Below are 15,430 nucleotides of genomic sequence, written 5' to 3' on the forward strand. Positions count from 1 at the left end.
GAGAACCGCGCACCTTTTTCATGCTCGTAGATAAGTTGGACCTGTGCTTTCCAATGCCGTGGCTGCTGGCCACATGTGGCTACTCAGCACTTGAAATGTGGCAAGTCCAAATTGAGATGTCCTGGAAGTGTAAAAAACACATGGGATTTTGAAGATTTTGCAGTCCCCCCCACCCCACCCCCAAAAGAATGTAAATTATCTCAGTAATTTTTTATATTTATTACATGTTGAAATGATAATATTTAGGATATATTGGGTTTTAATAAAGTTACTTTTAACATTATTAAAATTAAATTCACCTGTTTCATTTAAGTCTTTTAATGTAGCTACTAGAAAATTTAGAATTGCACATGCAGCTGCCATTATTTTTCAGTTGGACACCTCCGTGTTGGTGCCTTCTTGAGCCCGGTGTTCAGGGACCCGTATTTACTTTCTGCACTGGAGTCTCCTCTCCAAGCTCACCCCTCGGAGGCTGGGAGATACTGGTTATACTGGGTTAATATCTTCAGGGGCTCCTATCCCATCTGAATGTGTCTTAAGTTGATTGAAATGGAATCCGAAGTCACTGTTCCCTTTTGGTTTCATAGTTAATGCCTATTTATCACATTTATTACCCTCATTTGAAAAGGGGGGACCCACCCCAGCCTTCAGCTCCGGCTTCTGTTCACTGTTTTAAATCCCTGGATGTGAGGAATGTACCAAAATCTAAATAGGATTTCTAGTTAACAGAAGTCTTTTGGGCTGTTTATTTTTTCCTCTCCGTTTGTATTTATGTGAAGCATAAAACCCAGAGCCTGATGCACAACTGAAAGATGGGCTTCCTTGTTTTCTTTTGTGTGAGAATCTCTTGCTGGCCTTTTGTCGCTAGTGTGGGTTCTTGTTTGACTGGCACGGCTTATTGGACTATAACAAGCGTGACTCTGCCTCCTTTGTCGTGGGACAATTCTCCCACAAATCCCGAACAGTGTGCATTCTTCCAACACACTATTGGGTGTGCACTGGAATTGAAAGAATTGCTGAGCCCTGCTACTTCATCTCCTCCCCAATCTCTTTGTGATTTTTTTCCCCCTCTCCCCCCTCCACCCCCTGTCCCCTCCACCTCGCTGAAATGAACACTTTACCAGGCCGGAAACATTTAATCGTCTCCTTTTGAAAAAATTAATTGAAACTTCTCCACTAGTTACCTTTTGTGTTCGTACTTAATGCAATTTTTTAAGAAAGAAGGGGAGGAGGGGAAGGAGGATGGGCTAGAATATTTAATTTTTAAATGCCCCTATTGGCTTAAAAACAAAAGGCGTTTGAGATTTTTCTCACTGAGAACAGGGAATATATTGTAAAGTGTTTGGCTAGTTTTAAACTTGATGATGTTTGTAGTTATAACTATTACCCCAAAGCATGGAGCAAGTAATGTTGCAAGATTTTAGTTTTTAATGAGAAAAACAAATTCCTCCATTGCATATGTAACACCAAAATCACCAATATGTCTCTACCTACTTTCTAGCTTAAATGTGACATAAATTATGTTTTATTTTCATACAATACGTTTTTGTCACCTTCAACTGTAACCCTCTCTTCTTTGGCTAGTTCAGTTGAGTTATTCCTTCCCTTGCAAAGTTACTGAGGAGGTGATGATGATGGTGAGGAGGAAGGGCGGGGGCAGTGGGAGCAACTGGGAATCATTCTTCATTACTGAAAGCTGTGATTTATTTTAGCCTAATTGTAAAGTTACTGCAAATTGCTCAAAAGCTTTTTAAAGATCCCAGTGATTAGATTTTTTAGGGGGGGTGCTGCACAGGCAAGGAGGGGGCAGCTAAAAGGGGAAATAACACCTCTAATCCTGCTTCTGGTAAATAGGCTGCCAGCTTTTAAAATGAGTTTCCTTTCTATTAGTCAGAATATTATGCTAAGCCTTAAGCATTAGTTTTTTTATGTTGCCATAGCAGCCCTATTCCTGCAGGGTGGTGACCTGCGATGATTACAGTACAAAGCTTATAGGGTCTTGAAACCCCCTTTGAAGATGAAAAGTCTTTGATGGTTTATATTTATGCAAATCTCTTAGATATGATTTACCCAACTGAGACTGAATGGAGAGATGATTAAAATTCCCTTTTCCTTTGATATCCATTAATGGCTGAATATTCCTTAAATTTAAAATGGATATATATGTTTTCATCTTTATTTACAAAAATATCTTTGTCATACCTGTGTTGTTTTTTGTTTTGTTTCGTTTTGTTTTTTATCTCCCCATATCTTATTAGATCTGGATAGACATAATAGATTTACAATTTAGAGTGGTGGGGGTTTTTTCCTTTTGAAAGGGGTGGGGGGAGCTGCGCAAGAGCTTCCGTGTGTTTCCAGATGATAGGTTTTGGAATTTGGGCTGCCCCACCGGCAGCACAGAGCTAGCTGTGAACTGGTCTCGTGGAAAAAATTGGCAAGCTTTGGTCTTCAAAGAATTAAACTTCCTTTTTAAGGTCTTCCTAGGTAAGCTAAAAAATTATGAAGAAAAACCTTCCGAACAAAGGGCAATGGTGCTCTAGTGAACAACACGGACTCCACGCAGAAGGCTGCTGCACAGTGACACTGGCAGCGCTGGGCGTGAAACAAAAACAGAGCGGCAGGCGGGGCAGGACGCTTGTGTCAGGGGCCCACCACTGGCGTGTAAGAAGTGAGGGTGAGAGGTCTGCAGTAAATATGTTTTTAAGAGAAGCATTTAAACTCAGAAATCTCTCCTTCCAGTTCTAACTCCTAGGCCTCAAATTGCTCCTTTAGAGGGGGAAAAAGAAAAGTATAATGCTTGGGGTTTTACTATTTAGTTTGGTGGGAACTTTGTTACCTTTTTTGCTTTGGTCTTTCCTCTTTCTTCTTTTTTCTCTTTTTTAAAATTCTTTTGTGTGGATGAAAGAGGCTGGGATATTACTTCCTCAGGTCAAAGACTTAACTACTACTTCTGTGTCTACATTTCAGTGATTGTACATTTTCCCCCCACTAATCACCTGTGACACTTTTGATTTTAGTTTTCAGACAAATTTTCATTCTACTTAAAAGGCCGAAAACTTGAACAACCTATGAATTTAATCCCTTTTGTGGAAACTGCAATGGGTTTGCTCAATTTTAAGGTAAGAAAACCCCAATGTGGCTTACAAGTTAGTATTTCATTACCTAAAGAGAACTCTTCAATGTTAACATCTATGTGAAATATTTTTTCTGAAAAGATGTATAAGCAAAGTAAACCTTGAGCACAATTTATTCATAATTATCCAAAACCAGGTTGTGGGCATTTTAGAAACAAAAGAAATTGGCTAAGTATCAAGGAAAAACTTCCCAGTCCTAAATGTTTAAATTGTAGATTCCTGGCAATAATTTTAATTAAATAATCACCATGCAAATATGTGTTTTGAATTGACATTTATAGATTAAACGTGCATGAAAATTTATTGCATCACCCTTATGAATTAACTTTTGGTTATTCTTTTGTAACAACTGTCTTTTATTGGGAAACTTTCTGGTCTCTTTGTAGCAACATTATCCATAATGTCTAGTTGATACCATTGCTATTTGTTGGTTAGTATATGCCAATAATTTGTGGTATATTATTTCAGGTTACCATGTTAGAACATAAACTATTTCCTAATATATATCAGGAAGATTATTTGAGCCAAATGTTTTCCTGCATTGCATGGTTGCATCGAACTATTTGCCTTAACAAATTAACAGCTAGATTGTAAAAAAAATCTCCTTATCGGTTGTCATTTCAATTTTCTTCTAAAATATGCCTCACATTCCACCTGACTTGCGAACATCAATGTAGCACCCTATCTCAGAGGGCAGGAGAGAAGAAATCCCTAAAAACAAAACAAAAAGATAGATGAACTGTACTGGAGAGGTAATACGTGAACGAACACTCCGAGAGGAAACTTTGAGACCTACTGGACCATGCAGGAGGGGCAGTGTGCAAGTGTTTGGGAGCTGCTTCAGGCCTCGTGATCAAGCGTGTTTACACCACTCACCACAAATTCTTTCAGCCCACCCTAGAATTCTGGGAATAAAATCAAAGCATATCCCTTAGATGCAGCTAGAGTCATACAACGATTTGATTTTTAGCGCGGTTTTGCCATTTTGTTCCATAATGTGCTTAGAAGCACTTACCACCCCTGAAATGAACAGCAGTATCCTCACCAGTCTCTCCTGTCTTTCCCCCCTACATATATTAGCTGTATCTCCACCTTTGTAGGCTCACAGTTATGTCTACGGTGAGTGTCATTTACCATTATTTCACACAGATAAGTCAAAGTTGCTTATTAATATATCTTGGATGACTTGTTGCATTTTTATTTTCCCCTCCGGCACTGTAGATTTTTGTATCATGTACCTTTAATCCTAAAACCATTTACTAAGAAATCTTGATCCCAATGCAAACAACCCAATTAGTTTGATTTAAAAATTCTTTCCTTCTCTCCTGTGACTTTATGTTTAAGGTTTGAATCTCTTAAAGCAAAAACAAATTTTGGGAAAATACAAATAAGTTATAGTACACTCAAACTGAGTTAACCCAAAGTTTTTCTAGAAATTGGATGAACTACAATTTGAATATTATAACTATATTAATATACTCTATCAAGCAAAGCCAGTGTATACATCAGACATATCTCAGACAATATTAAATACCTTTCAAAAGGGGTACATTTGGGCTGCATTTTTAGAACTGCTTTCAGGCAAAACGTGTGGTGTCAGAGTGGGGGTTTTCCGTTACTGAACTCTAGACAACGCTGCTTCTCTCCTCCATGCGTTTCTGTGAGACCTGGTTCTGTTCTGCTCTCTTCCAGACCGTGTGTGACGCAGCACTCAAGATTGGGCCTCAAGCGGGTCTTTTCCTAGATGCTGTCGTTTTTGGAGGAGAAGATTTTCGAGCCAGCATAGGTGTCCAAGACTATTTCTCTATTTCTCTCTCTCTCTCTCATTCTTTGTGTGTATGTGTGTGTATATTTTTTCTCTGCCCCTTCACAAACGGACATTTACATGACATTGTATATTTGCCAACCATGACAATAGTTTTTTAGCTGAATGGGCAACACTTCCTGATGATTTAGGACAACTCATCGTTGTCTTGCTTCAGAACACAACATTATGACTTCTATTCATTTATAAAATAACTAATAAAAAGCCTGTTGCAGCCTCAGACGTGTTCAGGAATATATGCATCATCGTAAGTACTATGTGAACAATTTCTCTATTGCTTAAATATTTATTTTCACATCAGTGTAAAAGCTATCAAGACTCCTAACACAAATTTAAAACAATTCCACATTTGCTCTAAAGAATAATTTTCTATGTAAATATTATTTAAAATAGATTTTACATTCCTCCTAAAGTATATTTCAGAACTCTTATTAGGAAATACTTATTGAGATAGTACGCTTGTCTCCACTGATCGTCCTGCCCTTGGGCACGCTGCCTGCGGTCTGAGTGCGCGCACCCCAGAGCCTGCGGGTGCGGCCGGAAGAGAGGCCAAGGCACCAGGGTTTCAGAGCCACAGCCCCAGTGACCTGGAGGCAGCAGCTTTCCCAGAGCAAATATAAACACGCTCCCTCCCATCCCCAGGGTGAAAAAAAGGAACTCATTTTAACACCAGTCTTTCATGGAGACTGTGTTGCCCATAGTGGGCACATTCTGCCTCGCTCAGGAGTGCTCCTTTTGTTTCCCCAAGTTCTCCACCCCGCCCTGAGGCTGCAGTGCTTGGCTCAGAACCCCAGCTGTAACAGGGCACTGCAGCCCCAGCACGTGGCTCGGCTCAGGGAGAACGTAACCATCTCCTTGCACAGCTGTTTGGCCACCTTTTGCGGGGCCACCTTGGGACTGACCCGTTCCAAGTGATGGCAAGAAGGAAGCAAACATATCAGGAGTCATCTGTGACCTGTCAAGTCACTCATGATTTTAGCTCCTGAGGTGGGGGAGAGGCCTTTTCTTAATGCACACACGAGTAATGATACTGGAAGATGCCTTGCAAGTGAGACGTGAGATTTAATTCTGTCTCCACATAGCCCTCTCTTCGTTTATACTGAATTATCACTTCGCTGGGGAGCGATTCCTAGGAGGACATAGACGTCCCTACAAACTAAGTTGTTTAGAGATGTATGGGTTCAGTTTCCAAAGTTAACGTCTCCTTTTTCTGTCAACATCCCATTTTCAGGAGCAACAAGTAGTAAAGAAACGCAAGATATTCTCTACGCCCGACAAAATATTATTGTCGTAGCGAAGGCCTTTGGTCTGCAGGCCATAGACCTGGTGTACATCGACTTTCGAGACGAGGAGGGGCTTCTCAGGCAGGCGAGAGAAGGAGCCATGATGGGATTCACGGGTATGATTCCTGATGATGTCTAAGAAAGCAGTGTCTGGATTTGAGAACATTCCAGAAAAATAGAAACTTAACTAGAAATGAGTGTTCCTAAGGTGGCCAGGTATTTCACATGCCTGTTCCACTATTTGAAACATGACAAAGCCATCCAGGGCAAGAACCTGCCCAACAAATTCAGGTTTTTCTTTGGCTCTGCCAATCGACAAGTCACTCCTTTTATTTCCTCTTTATATTAGTGACCATTTTTTTTCTGTCCTCTTGGATTTGGTTGTAGTTCTTGCTGACATGAGGGGAGAGATGAGACAATTATAGAAGTGTTTCTGGGTGAATTGCCTTAAGAGTTTGGGTTGATGAATTGAAGAAACATTTCCTCCAGTAGTCAAAAAATTAATTTCTGAAAAAAAATTGTGGTGATCTCTTTTTGATCTTTTTTTTTCACTCATAACTAGGTTTTTATTTATCTGCCACTCCAAGCCCCTTCTTTCTCTCCCACCTCCCAGTAAGTGTCTATGCACCTGGCAGCACCTACAGGCATTGGCTGGCACCGAGATCAGCGGGTCCCTCGCAATCCGGTCCTGGAGCACAGGCGGATATTCTGTTGATTGGTGTGTCGGATCACTCAGGTCCCCAGGAACCCAGGGAGCAACTGAAAATTGTGTTTTTGCAACAGAAATGTATTTTTTTTGAGAAACCACAATAGGATTCTACACCCAAACACATGTCTGCAATTGCACACACACACACATACATACACGTGCAACCATAGATAAAAAAGCACTATAAAATTTTTCATTCTTGTTCATTATTCTGCTGCAAGTTATAAGAATATCATGCTCAGAAATGTACCCAAATAATTAAGAAAAGAGACAAGCATCCATGCTATCCCTTTGGTAAATATTTTTGAAATATGTCTAGTTAGGAGTTATAAAGGAAACATTTCATAAGGTGACTTTAAATGTAAAGGTATCTGAATAGATGATGATTAAACCTGAAGTAAAATGGAAAGGCTTAAGAAACCATTTTAAGTGTTCTATTAGAATTAAATAAAGTTTTGACATTTGATTTTGTGTTTCTAATATAAAGAGTTAAAATGTGACCCCCACAAGTTTGTTAAATAAATGTGATCTCCTATAGGGAAATATTTTTCAGTCATCTGAACTATTAATAAATCCTGCCTACATTTAATAGTGACTGAGAAAGAAAGAGTTCCTCTAGCCTGGTCTTGGGGTTGTCTTTGTCCCTCTGGCCTGTTATACCAGCTTGTTTCTAACAACTGGTTAGGACGTGGCCCAAATGGAAAAGTTGGAGGAAAACTCCATGAAATCTATCTAACAGACCCTGATGTTGTTGGTCTAAAACGTGTGGCATTGGCTGCCAGGAAGCCAGATGTTGCTCTGAAATGGGCACTAACGCAATAAAAAATAGAAAACACTGAATTGATGTGGGTCTCTGTTGCCACCACTCATATACCTGGGTGTCCACGGTCTCCTCTGGGGTAAATGTATGCTCAAGAACTTACAAAGGAGTTTGAGGGTTTCTCCAAGATACAGGACTGAATTAAATTTGTCCCTAATTCAATGGCATAAGACAAGTTATTTCAAATCAGATTTAAATTTCTAGACTGTGCCCAACTCAGCATGAGAGGCTTATGGGCTTGGCACTATTGTTTCTCAACAACAGGGAGTATTAAATCACACAAAAAAATGGAAGGGGGGATGGGGAGGCACAGAGGGTACAGTGCCCATTATACATTCAAGTGAACAAGTCAGTAAAGTAGGGAGCTACACTTTATAGCCATTTTGCAATTTTTAGGAAGGTCTTTGTTGTCCCAATTATATTTCTATGTGCCAATAAAAGGTAATTAGTCTGATAAGATATGAGATTATTTGTAGTATTTTTTAAACAATAAATGATTTAATGAGCATTTTAGGACACTCGTGATCTGTCTGTCCTAATTATTTGTCATTTAATTCCATACCTTGGGCTTTGTACAAGAAGGGAGGAGAGGAAAAAGAGGAAGGAAAAAAGGAAGGAAGGGAGGAAGGGAGGATGAAGGAAAGAAGGGAGGGAGGGAGGGAGGGAGAGAGGGAGGATACACATCCTATCTGAAGCAGGTGGTTGAAAGTTTAAAATCCAATAAAAGTATTGTGTTATCCAGAACACTAATAAGAAATAATATATGTTATAAGGATTTTCTGTATTTTTTAAAATTACATATGTTTAGTGAGTTATAGTTTTTTAAAAATTAACCATGCATGAAACAGTAGGTTATAGTTTCTTTTCTGTAGTCATCATTTCACAGAGCTACAATCCGTGTAGATAGATTTTAAATCAATGCATTGACTGTATAAATAGCTATTAACTTTAGGAATTATTTTTATAAAAATAAACTAAAAATAAATCTTAGAATAAAGCTTTAACAGTTGACTTGGTCATCACAGTTACTCCAGTACTACATGCTGAGAAGAAAGATGATAAATATGAAACTCGATAGGTTTTCTTCTTTTTGCAGTCTTTTGTAAAAGACAAAAATGACACCATCATACAGTTACCTAAAAGACTTGACAGGTATTGATTTAAAGCACGATATATCAAGTGGTACTGTAAAAAGGATTTCATGGTCATAAATTTTAATGTCTTCCAATTTTGCACCCTCTCAGTAACTTGTCAATAAAAACTCTTCTGTATAGAATATTTGCTTCGCTCCCACATGACATTAAAGTCTGATGCTCCGTTGCTGGGGTATATAAGATTCAACAAAAGATAATTTCACATATAGTTGTTCATAAATTTCTAAAACCAAAATATGGGTATATGCAAGCCATCTGTAGTTTTACTGTATTTTAAATAGTTTGTGTTTTGCTCCTCAAATTTTAGTGTGTGTACCAAGAAGTTCCCATGAAATCTGGGTTTTTACACATCACTGTAAATTATGTACATAAATTATAAAATTCAGGACTAACAATTAGTACAAAATGACTACCAGAACTGACATCCTTTATTAATAATATTGTAACAACTATTAGATTACTTAAATATAATTTCAGTACCTACTATTGAAAAAAGCTCTCATTTGTCATCACTGATGTTATTTGTTCCCAGAAATCATTCCTCAAATAATTTAAAGCATCTTTATTTATATAGCATTTTAATACTTTATTAGTATGCTGACAGATTAAAAATGAAATAGTAACATTAGGATGTTTTAATTATGCCACCGTAAGAAAAAGTATTACTATATGTATTCACTTAAACTCTTTTCCATGAAACACTAACAAATTTTTTTCTACAAATATTGTTCTTTTTTCTATTTGATAGAATAATGGCAGTTATAGCAACTGACCATTTTTTAAACATCAAGGATATAATTCCTAGTGACTAAATGTTAAAACAACTCTTTCAAAGCAAAGCAAGTTGATATACCAACAAATGTATTTAGCAGAGTAAATTATTATTAAGTGTACATTCATTTTTAGAGTACCAAATATGCCCATAATTTCATTATGTAATAAAATATAACCTCACCATTATTATAACATTAAATTATGTTTCATTTTATTAATGACCTGATTAGATTCTATTCTTCCCTGACTGTAACTGTTTTTTTTATGACTGCATGATTTCCTAGAATCCTGAGACTCTTATCTTTGTGTAATGTTTTTATTTAAGAAAATTCAAAAAGAAGCATAAAGCCTTTTTAAACCTATTACTACAGAGATAAGATTTCATCTGGGGTATCTAAATATCTATATAAAAGAAAAATGTAAAATCTTCATTCTATAAGAAAAAAGGGAAATCTAGTTATATTTTTAGATACAGAAACTTTCTGTAATTTTTATTTAAACATTTTTAAATAGAGTAATTTAGAGACCATACGGTTCAAATCTGCCTTTTATTTCAACGTACTGAATAAAACCTTTTCATCGAAATCTAAATTTCTATTCGTGGTTAGAAATGACATACTATATTTAAAAGAAAGAAAGTTATATTATTATTGTGAGACAGTATTTGATATTAATATAGTTATAATATCTGCTTCTGTAAGCTTTATGAAAACCAACAGATTACTTCTAAAAGAAATCATCGAAGGCAGGGTAATGGTACAAAATAAGCCAAAGACAACTTATAATATTTGAAAGAATTAACGTATAATTTTTTTTCTACTTTAATTCAAAACAATCACTCTAATTCTCAGACATTATCCTTTAAAGTTCCAGCCAAAGCATTATTCAAGAGCTTTCATCAACCCACCTGTAACTAAAACGAGAGATTATCTGCACCAAGGTGGCATTTCCATCGGAAACACAATCACTCCCATTGTTGTATTTGCCCTTGTGTGGTATTCTGGGAAAGCCTGCCCAATTGCCATTATTTTCTTTTTTTAAATGTTGTAAAATAATGTGTTCTTTTACATACAATACAGTCTGTGAGGCGTTCTGGAGCCTCGCGTGGTCGAGACCTTTTGTTTAAACATCTGTTTGTTGTTTTGTTTTTGGTGTTATTACCCTCCTTGTAGGTAAGCAGGTGATACACCCAAACCAAATCGCGATTGTCCAGGAGCAGTTTTCTCCTTCCCCTGAAAAAATTAAGTGGGCTGAAGAACTGATTGCTGCCTTTAAAGAACATCAACAATTAGGAAAGGTAAATGTTTTATTAATACCTTGGATGAAAGTGGAGTTTAAGACACTGTGGGGAAGAATGAAAAAAGCATTGTTTGAATGAAATTTAAAAAACAAACAAAACAACTCATATTTTGGTGGGGAGGGTTTGTACTGGGGGGGGGGGGGGGCAATATTTATCAGTGAGAAATTCGCCAAAAGTAAATTTGCCCTTCCATGTTCCTAAATATTTTACCAACTAGAACTCAAGTCTCATTTTATTCTTTTCATAAACTATATTGGCAGCTGTTGAGAAAATAGAAGAACTCTATATAGTTTTTCTCTATAGACTCTGATGCAGCTTTTATATGAAAATAATTTTAGATCAAAGTGAGAGCAAGTTGTAATGAAATAGACACAGTTTGATCAAGTGGTTCTTGTGGAGAGAAGAAATAAATTTCAAGTTACTTTAACACTGGGGAGGGGGAAGTACAGAAATCTCCTCCGGTTTAGTCATTTCAGAGTGGGAGGTTGTATATGTGCTTGCACCAATTTCTGGACCTGAGATTTGGATAGAATGGAAAGCAAATTAACACCGGAGTATGGTTGTTCCTAATTTAGTGCATCATTGAGCCCCGCGCTTCCTGCTCTGTGGGTTTCTGCTATGTAAATATTGCAGTGGTGATGCGCAATCTGTCTCCACTTTGTGCCAGTAACACTTAAATTAGGTGTCGCCTGAAGGAAGATTTTATGCTAGTTGCAGCATTGTCAGTTAATTATCTTAAAGGTTATTTGCAGTAATACCGTGTGCCTCTGTTTAAGGAGATGGGGAGAAAGTTGCATTTATAAATCTGTCCTAGAGGTAATGTCTAAATTCGCCCTTGTTACCTACATAAGGAGTGAGGTTTGGATACCTTCAAGGCAGAAGTACTTAGGGGAGAATGTTGAAACATTATTAAGGGTCTAAAGGTTACACAGTCTCCCTTACCAAAAAGAAAAAAGAAAAACCTGGTTTTCCTCGGTGAACCGAAGACATCAATGTGAGAAGTGTCACTTATACTTTTCACTGACAGTAAAAACACCTGAAAATCCCAGGACTCGGGAAAGTAAGTAACAGTATTAAATAGGTCAGTCCCTCCCTCTCACTATGGATACCTGCCCTCAGTTCCAGCCAGGCGCACATGCTCACCCTCACACACCCACAAGATCACCAGTACACAGACTTGTGCTTAAAATCAAAAGGCAGAATCTGATATTGGAAACATCCCATTTGGACATATACCACTTTCAGGATAAATAGCATCCTTTCATTTCAAATCAGTAGTGACCATCAGAAAAACATTGCAGTTCATAGAAAAATATTTTAAGTTGACATTGTGTTTTATGTTCACTTATATATCTTGACCCAAAAATCCAGATCTTCAAAAATAGATATTTACCTGGAGAGAAGAGCCATGTACCTTTTCATTCATACACACAAATAACTCCATCCATTCTAGTCTGTCCCATGCTTGCCTGTGCACACACTCCCTAAATGTTCTGCACCTCTGTGTGTGCCTTCTACAAGCTGAGGACATGCATGTGATGAATACTTCCTACTGAAATAATCAACTGAGGCAGGATGTGGACCATCAAAACGGCAGACCAAGCAGAGTTCCAGTCTGGGCTAGCCCTGTGTTACACTGGGTTTCACATTAGATAACATCAAAGGATGCTACTTGGCGCTGTAAGCAGCTAGGGATATGGGAGAGGTTACACTAAATTTCAGTAGCCAACAAACAAAATTCAAACTAGGAACACGCTCTTTCACCATCATTTAAGTTCTTGAATGAAGGAAAACACACTTTTCCATTATATCTTGAAAGTGTTGTTCTCAGGGAAAATCGTCTCAGAGTGTCCTTACCTTTTGATGATGGCAACTTAAATGTTAAATTCTGAATTTTTTTTTTTTCCAAATAAGAAATGCCCTCTTGTTGGGGCATAAGCTTTCTCAACCGTGTGGCAGCTTTTCTTAACACAGAACTGTAGAAATTAGAGCAGAAGAGAGACTAACTATTAGGTCAGTTCTTCCCTGACCCGTTCGTGTAGGTTTGTTTCCTATCGCAAATTCTCCTGGTGCTTTGTCCAGCAAGGTTTAAATGGCTCAAGTAATGGGGCTTCCAGTGGGGACATATGGTTATTTTATCCAGTTCACATGTTTCTTTTACTTTGCCTATAAATTGACTGGTCACAAAAATTGGGTCTGCAAGTAGGTGACTCTGGGTCTTGAGAGGTCTTGGGGTTTAAATAATGTGGGTTCTGTTTGTAAAGATTTAGTATAAATAGGTCGCTCAGTTGTATGAAGTATTGCTTCCAACAAGCATCTAATCTGTTTTATTTCAAATGTGAATCACAGATGAAAACATACACCCTCGGTTACTTTGTCCAAAGCACAGGTGACTCTGTCATTGAGGAGAAGCTGATGGTTGTGTCCCAGTGAGACAATTATAAATTTCTAAAAGGCCTTTTTCCCCCTCTGATGAAAAATTTCATTCAAGAAATGTTTTTAAGTAGAAATGACCCAAGAAGGCAAAATTATATATCTTTACTTTCCTCTACTTCCTGCTCTCATCTTAAATTATATTCTTCTTTAAGACCAAAGGTGTAGCTAAAATTTACAGTTTATGCTGGGTAATTGTCTTCTACAGTAATAATAATTATTATTATCATATAGTTATAATAATTATTCAAAAAGAAAAGTTCTTCTTTTATCTCCTTTTCTCACCCAATAACAAAATTCATGGGACTACTTAGATCAAAAGTAGATAAATTATTAGGGTTCAGTCTTTGGTATCACATACATTTTTTTGTTTTATTTTAATTGGAGGTTTTAAGGAAAGAGATTTTGATGCCTTAGTCTAATGTTGGATGAAAATACATTAACAAATAATAATCTGCTCATCTAACCTGTCACTGTTTGGCAGGTAATGATATTTATGCCTACTTTAAGGATTTTGCCTGGTACAACAATCCCCACTAAGAATTAGGCTATCGGTTGACATTAAGGACTGCGGTCATCTTCTTGATTAAATCTGTTGGAAAATGTCTGAACAGTCCACGTACTCTATGCTCCTATTTTAATTCCTATAAACTAAAATATTTCTAATTTAGCTGACATCAGTTGTGAGGTATATATCCATAATATTAATCAAGCTTGAGTCTTTCTTTCATCCTTGCAGAGAAATGTATTTTGAGATGGAAGCTGCATGTCATTATTTTATCTTCGAAAAATATTTTAGCCAGGGTAAGTCACTTCCATGTGATATATTTCAAATTTATAAATGATTTTCTTGAAAGTTAATTTCATTTTTATGTCTTTTTTTTTCATTATAATGTTAACTCCATAATATTTGAAAATTCTCCATCAACTAAATTTAGTATTGCCTGTTTAAAAATATGGTTTTACCAGTGTTTATTAACTAAAAATTGTGTGTAGTGTGAAAACTGGATCATTGAAATGAAAACTCTCAAGCAAATAATTAGTTAATATTAGTTGACATCAGTGGAAACTATAATTCGTTTATAAATAAATACATGTAACGTATATTTATACTATATATATATTCATATATATGATACTATATATTTTTTATGTCTCTATTATAAATTCAGTGCTAGTTTTTTTCTTTTTCTATAGTCATCACTTCTTGGGCAAAATGACAGCTAAAGAAAATAATTACTTTTTAAAAATGATTGATAATCCCAAGAAATCTTAATATAAGGATTTACTATTTCTTTCTGAATGGAGGCTCTAACAGAAAAATGTGAAAGAATAGCAAAATGTAGCACGTGACCAATTTTTAAAGGTACTTCACTAGAATATTCATATTTCTGCAGTATCTGCCTACAAGTATGGCTTTGCTTCGTTTTCAGTTTTCCAAGCACTCTGGTTTATTGGTATCATTGCCATAAGTGCTTTATTTTGTTTTGGAAGGATTTTGTTTAACTTTTTCAAGATTTGTTTGTTTGTTACAGCTTCAGAAGCTGGCTAAAAACCAAGGAAGGGAAAGTGTTCATCTTTAAAATCTAGGTTCAATGAATAATTATAAAGGTCAAAAACAAGGTCACTACCTGACATAACAACTATAAATAACGCACATAACTGAAACATTCTAATTTCACTAGAGAGAGCAGTAATGAAAATACGTTTGTATTCAAAAGCAAATCCTCTACTGGAATATATATATATTAGGAACTTATATCTTAATAAAGAAAGAAAAAGGTTTTTTCCTCATGTAGTTTTTTTCATCTAGAAAATTACAAGGAATATCCCCCACACCAATATTGAAAGCAAATTATTTTCATAGGTATCCGGTTGCAGCTCACACACCTTTCATTTGTGTTTCCAAATTCAGAGCTTTACAAAAGAAATACTATGGTCCAGATGGCCTTCTAGAAGGCTCCCTGAGAGAACTCAGAAGTCTCTCTAGCCAAAAAT

General features: G+C 36.7%; 1 protein-coding gene across 17 annotated transcripts in view; it reads left to right on the forward strand.

Moving 5' to 3' along the window:
* CLYBL (citramalyl-CoA lyase) overlaps positions 1 to 15,430 on the forward strand; it is a 222,898-nt gene that overhangs the window by 192,639 nt on the left and 14,829 nt on the right. For 16 of the 17 annotated variants that reach the window (XM_036250259.1, XM_036250249.1, XM_036250254.1 and 13 more), the window contains 4 exons: positions 3,018 to 3,119; positions 4,827 to 4,920; positions 6,191 to 6,358; positions 10,872 to 10,996. In XM_036250259.1, the coding sequence (XP_036106152.1) occupies positions 3,018 to 3,119; positions 4,827 to 4,920; positions 6,191 to 6,358; positions 10,872 to 10,996 (489 nt within the window). Of the gene's footprint in view, positions 1 to 3,017; positions 3,120 to 4,826; positions 4,921 to 6,190; positions 6,359 to 10,871; positions 10,997 to 14,171; positions 14,237 to 15,430 lie in introns of those variants that run through there. The other variant, XM_036250256.1, reaches the window with a different exon arrangement.

This window comes from Molossus molossus, unplaced genomic scaffold, assembly GCF_014108415.1.
Source record: "Molossus molossus isolate mMolMol1 unplaced genomic scaffold, mMolMol1.p scaffold_m16_p_9, whole genome shotgun sequence".
NCBI lineage: Eukaryota > Metazoa > Chordata > Mammalia > Chiroptera > Molossidae > Molossus > Molossus molossus.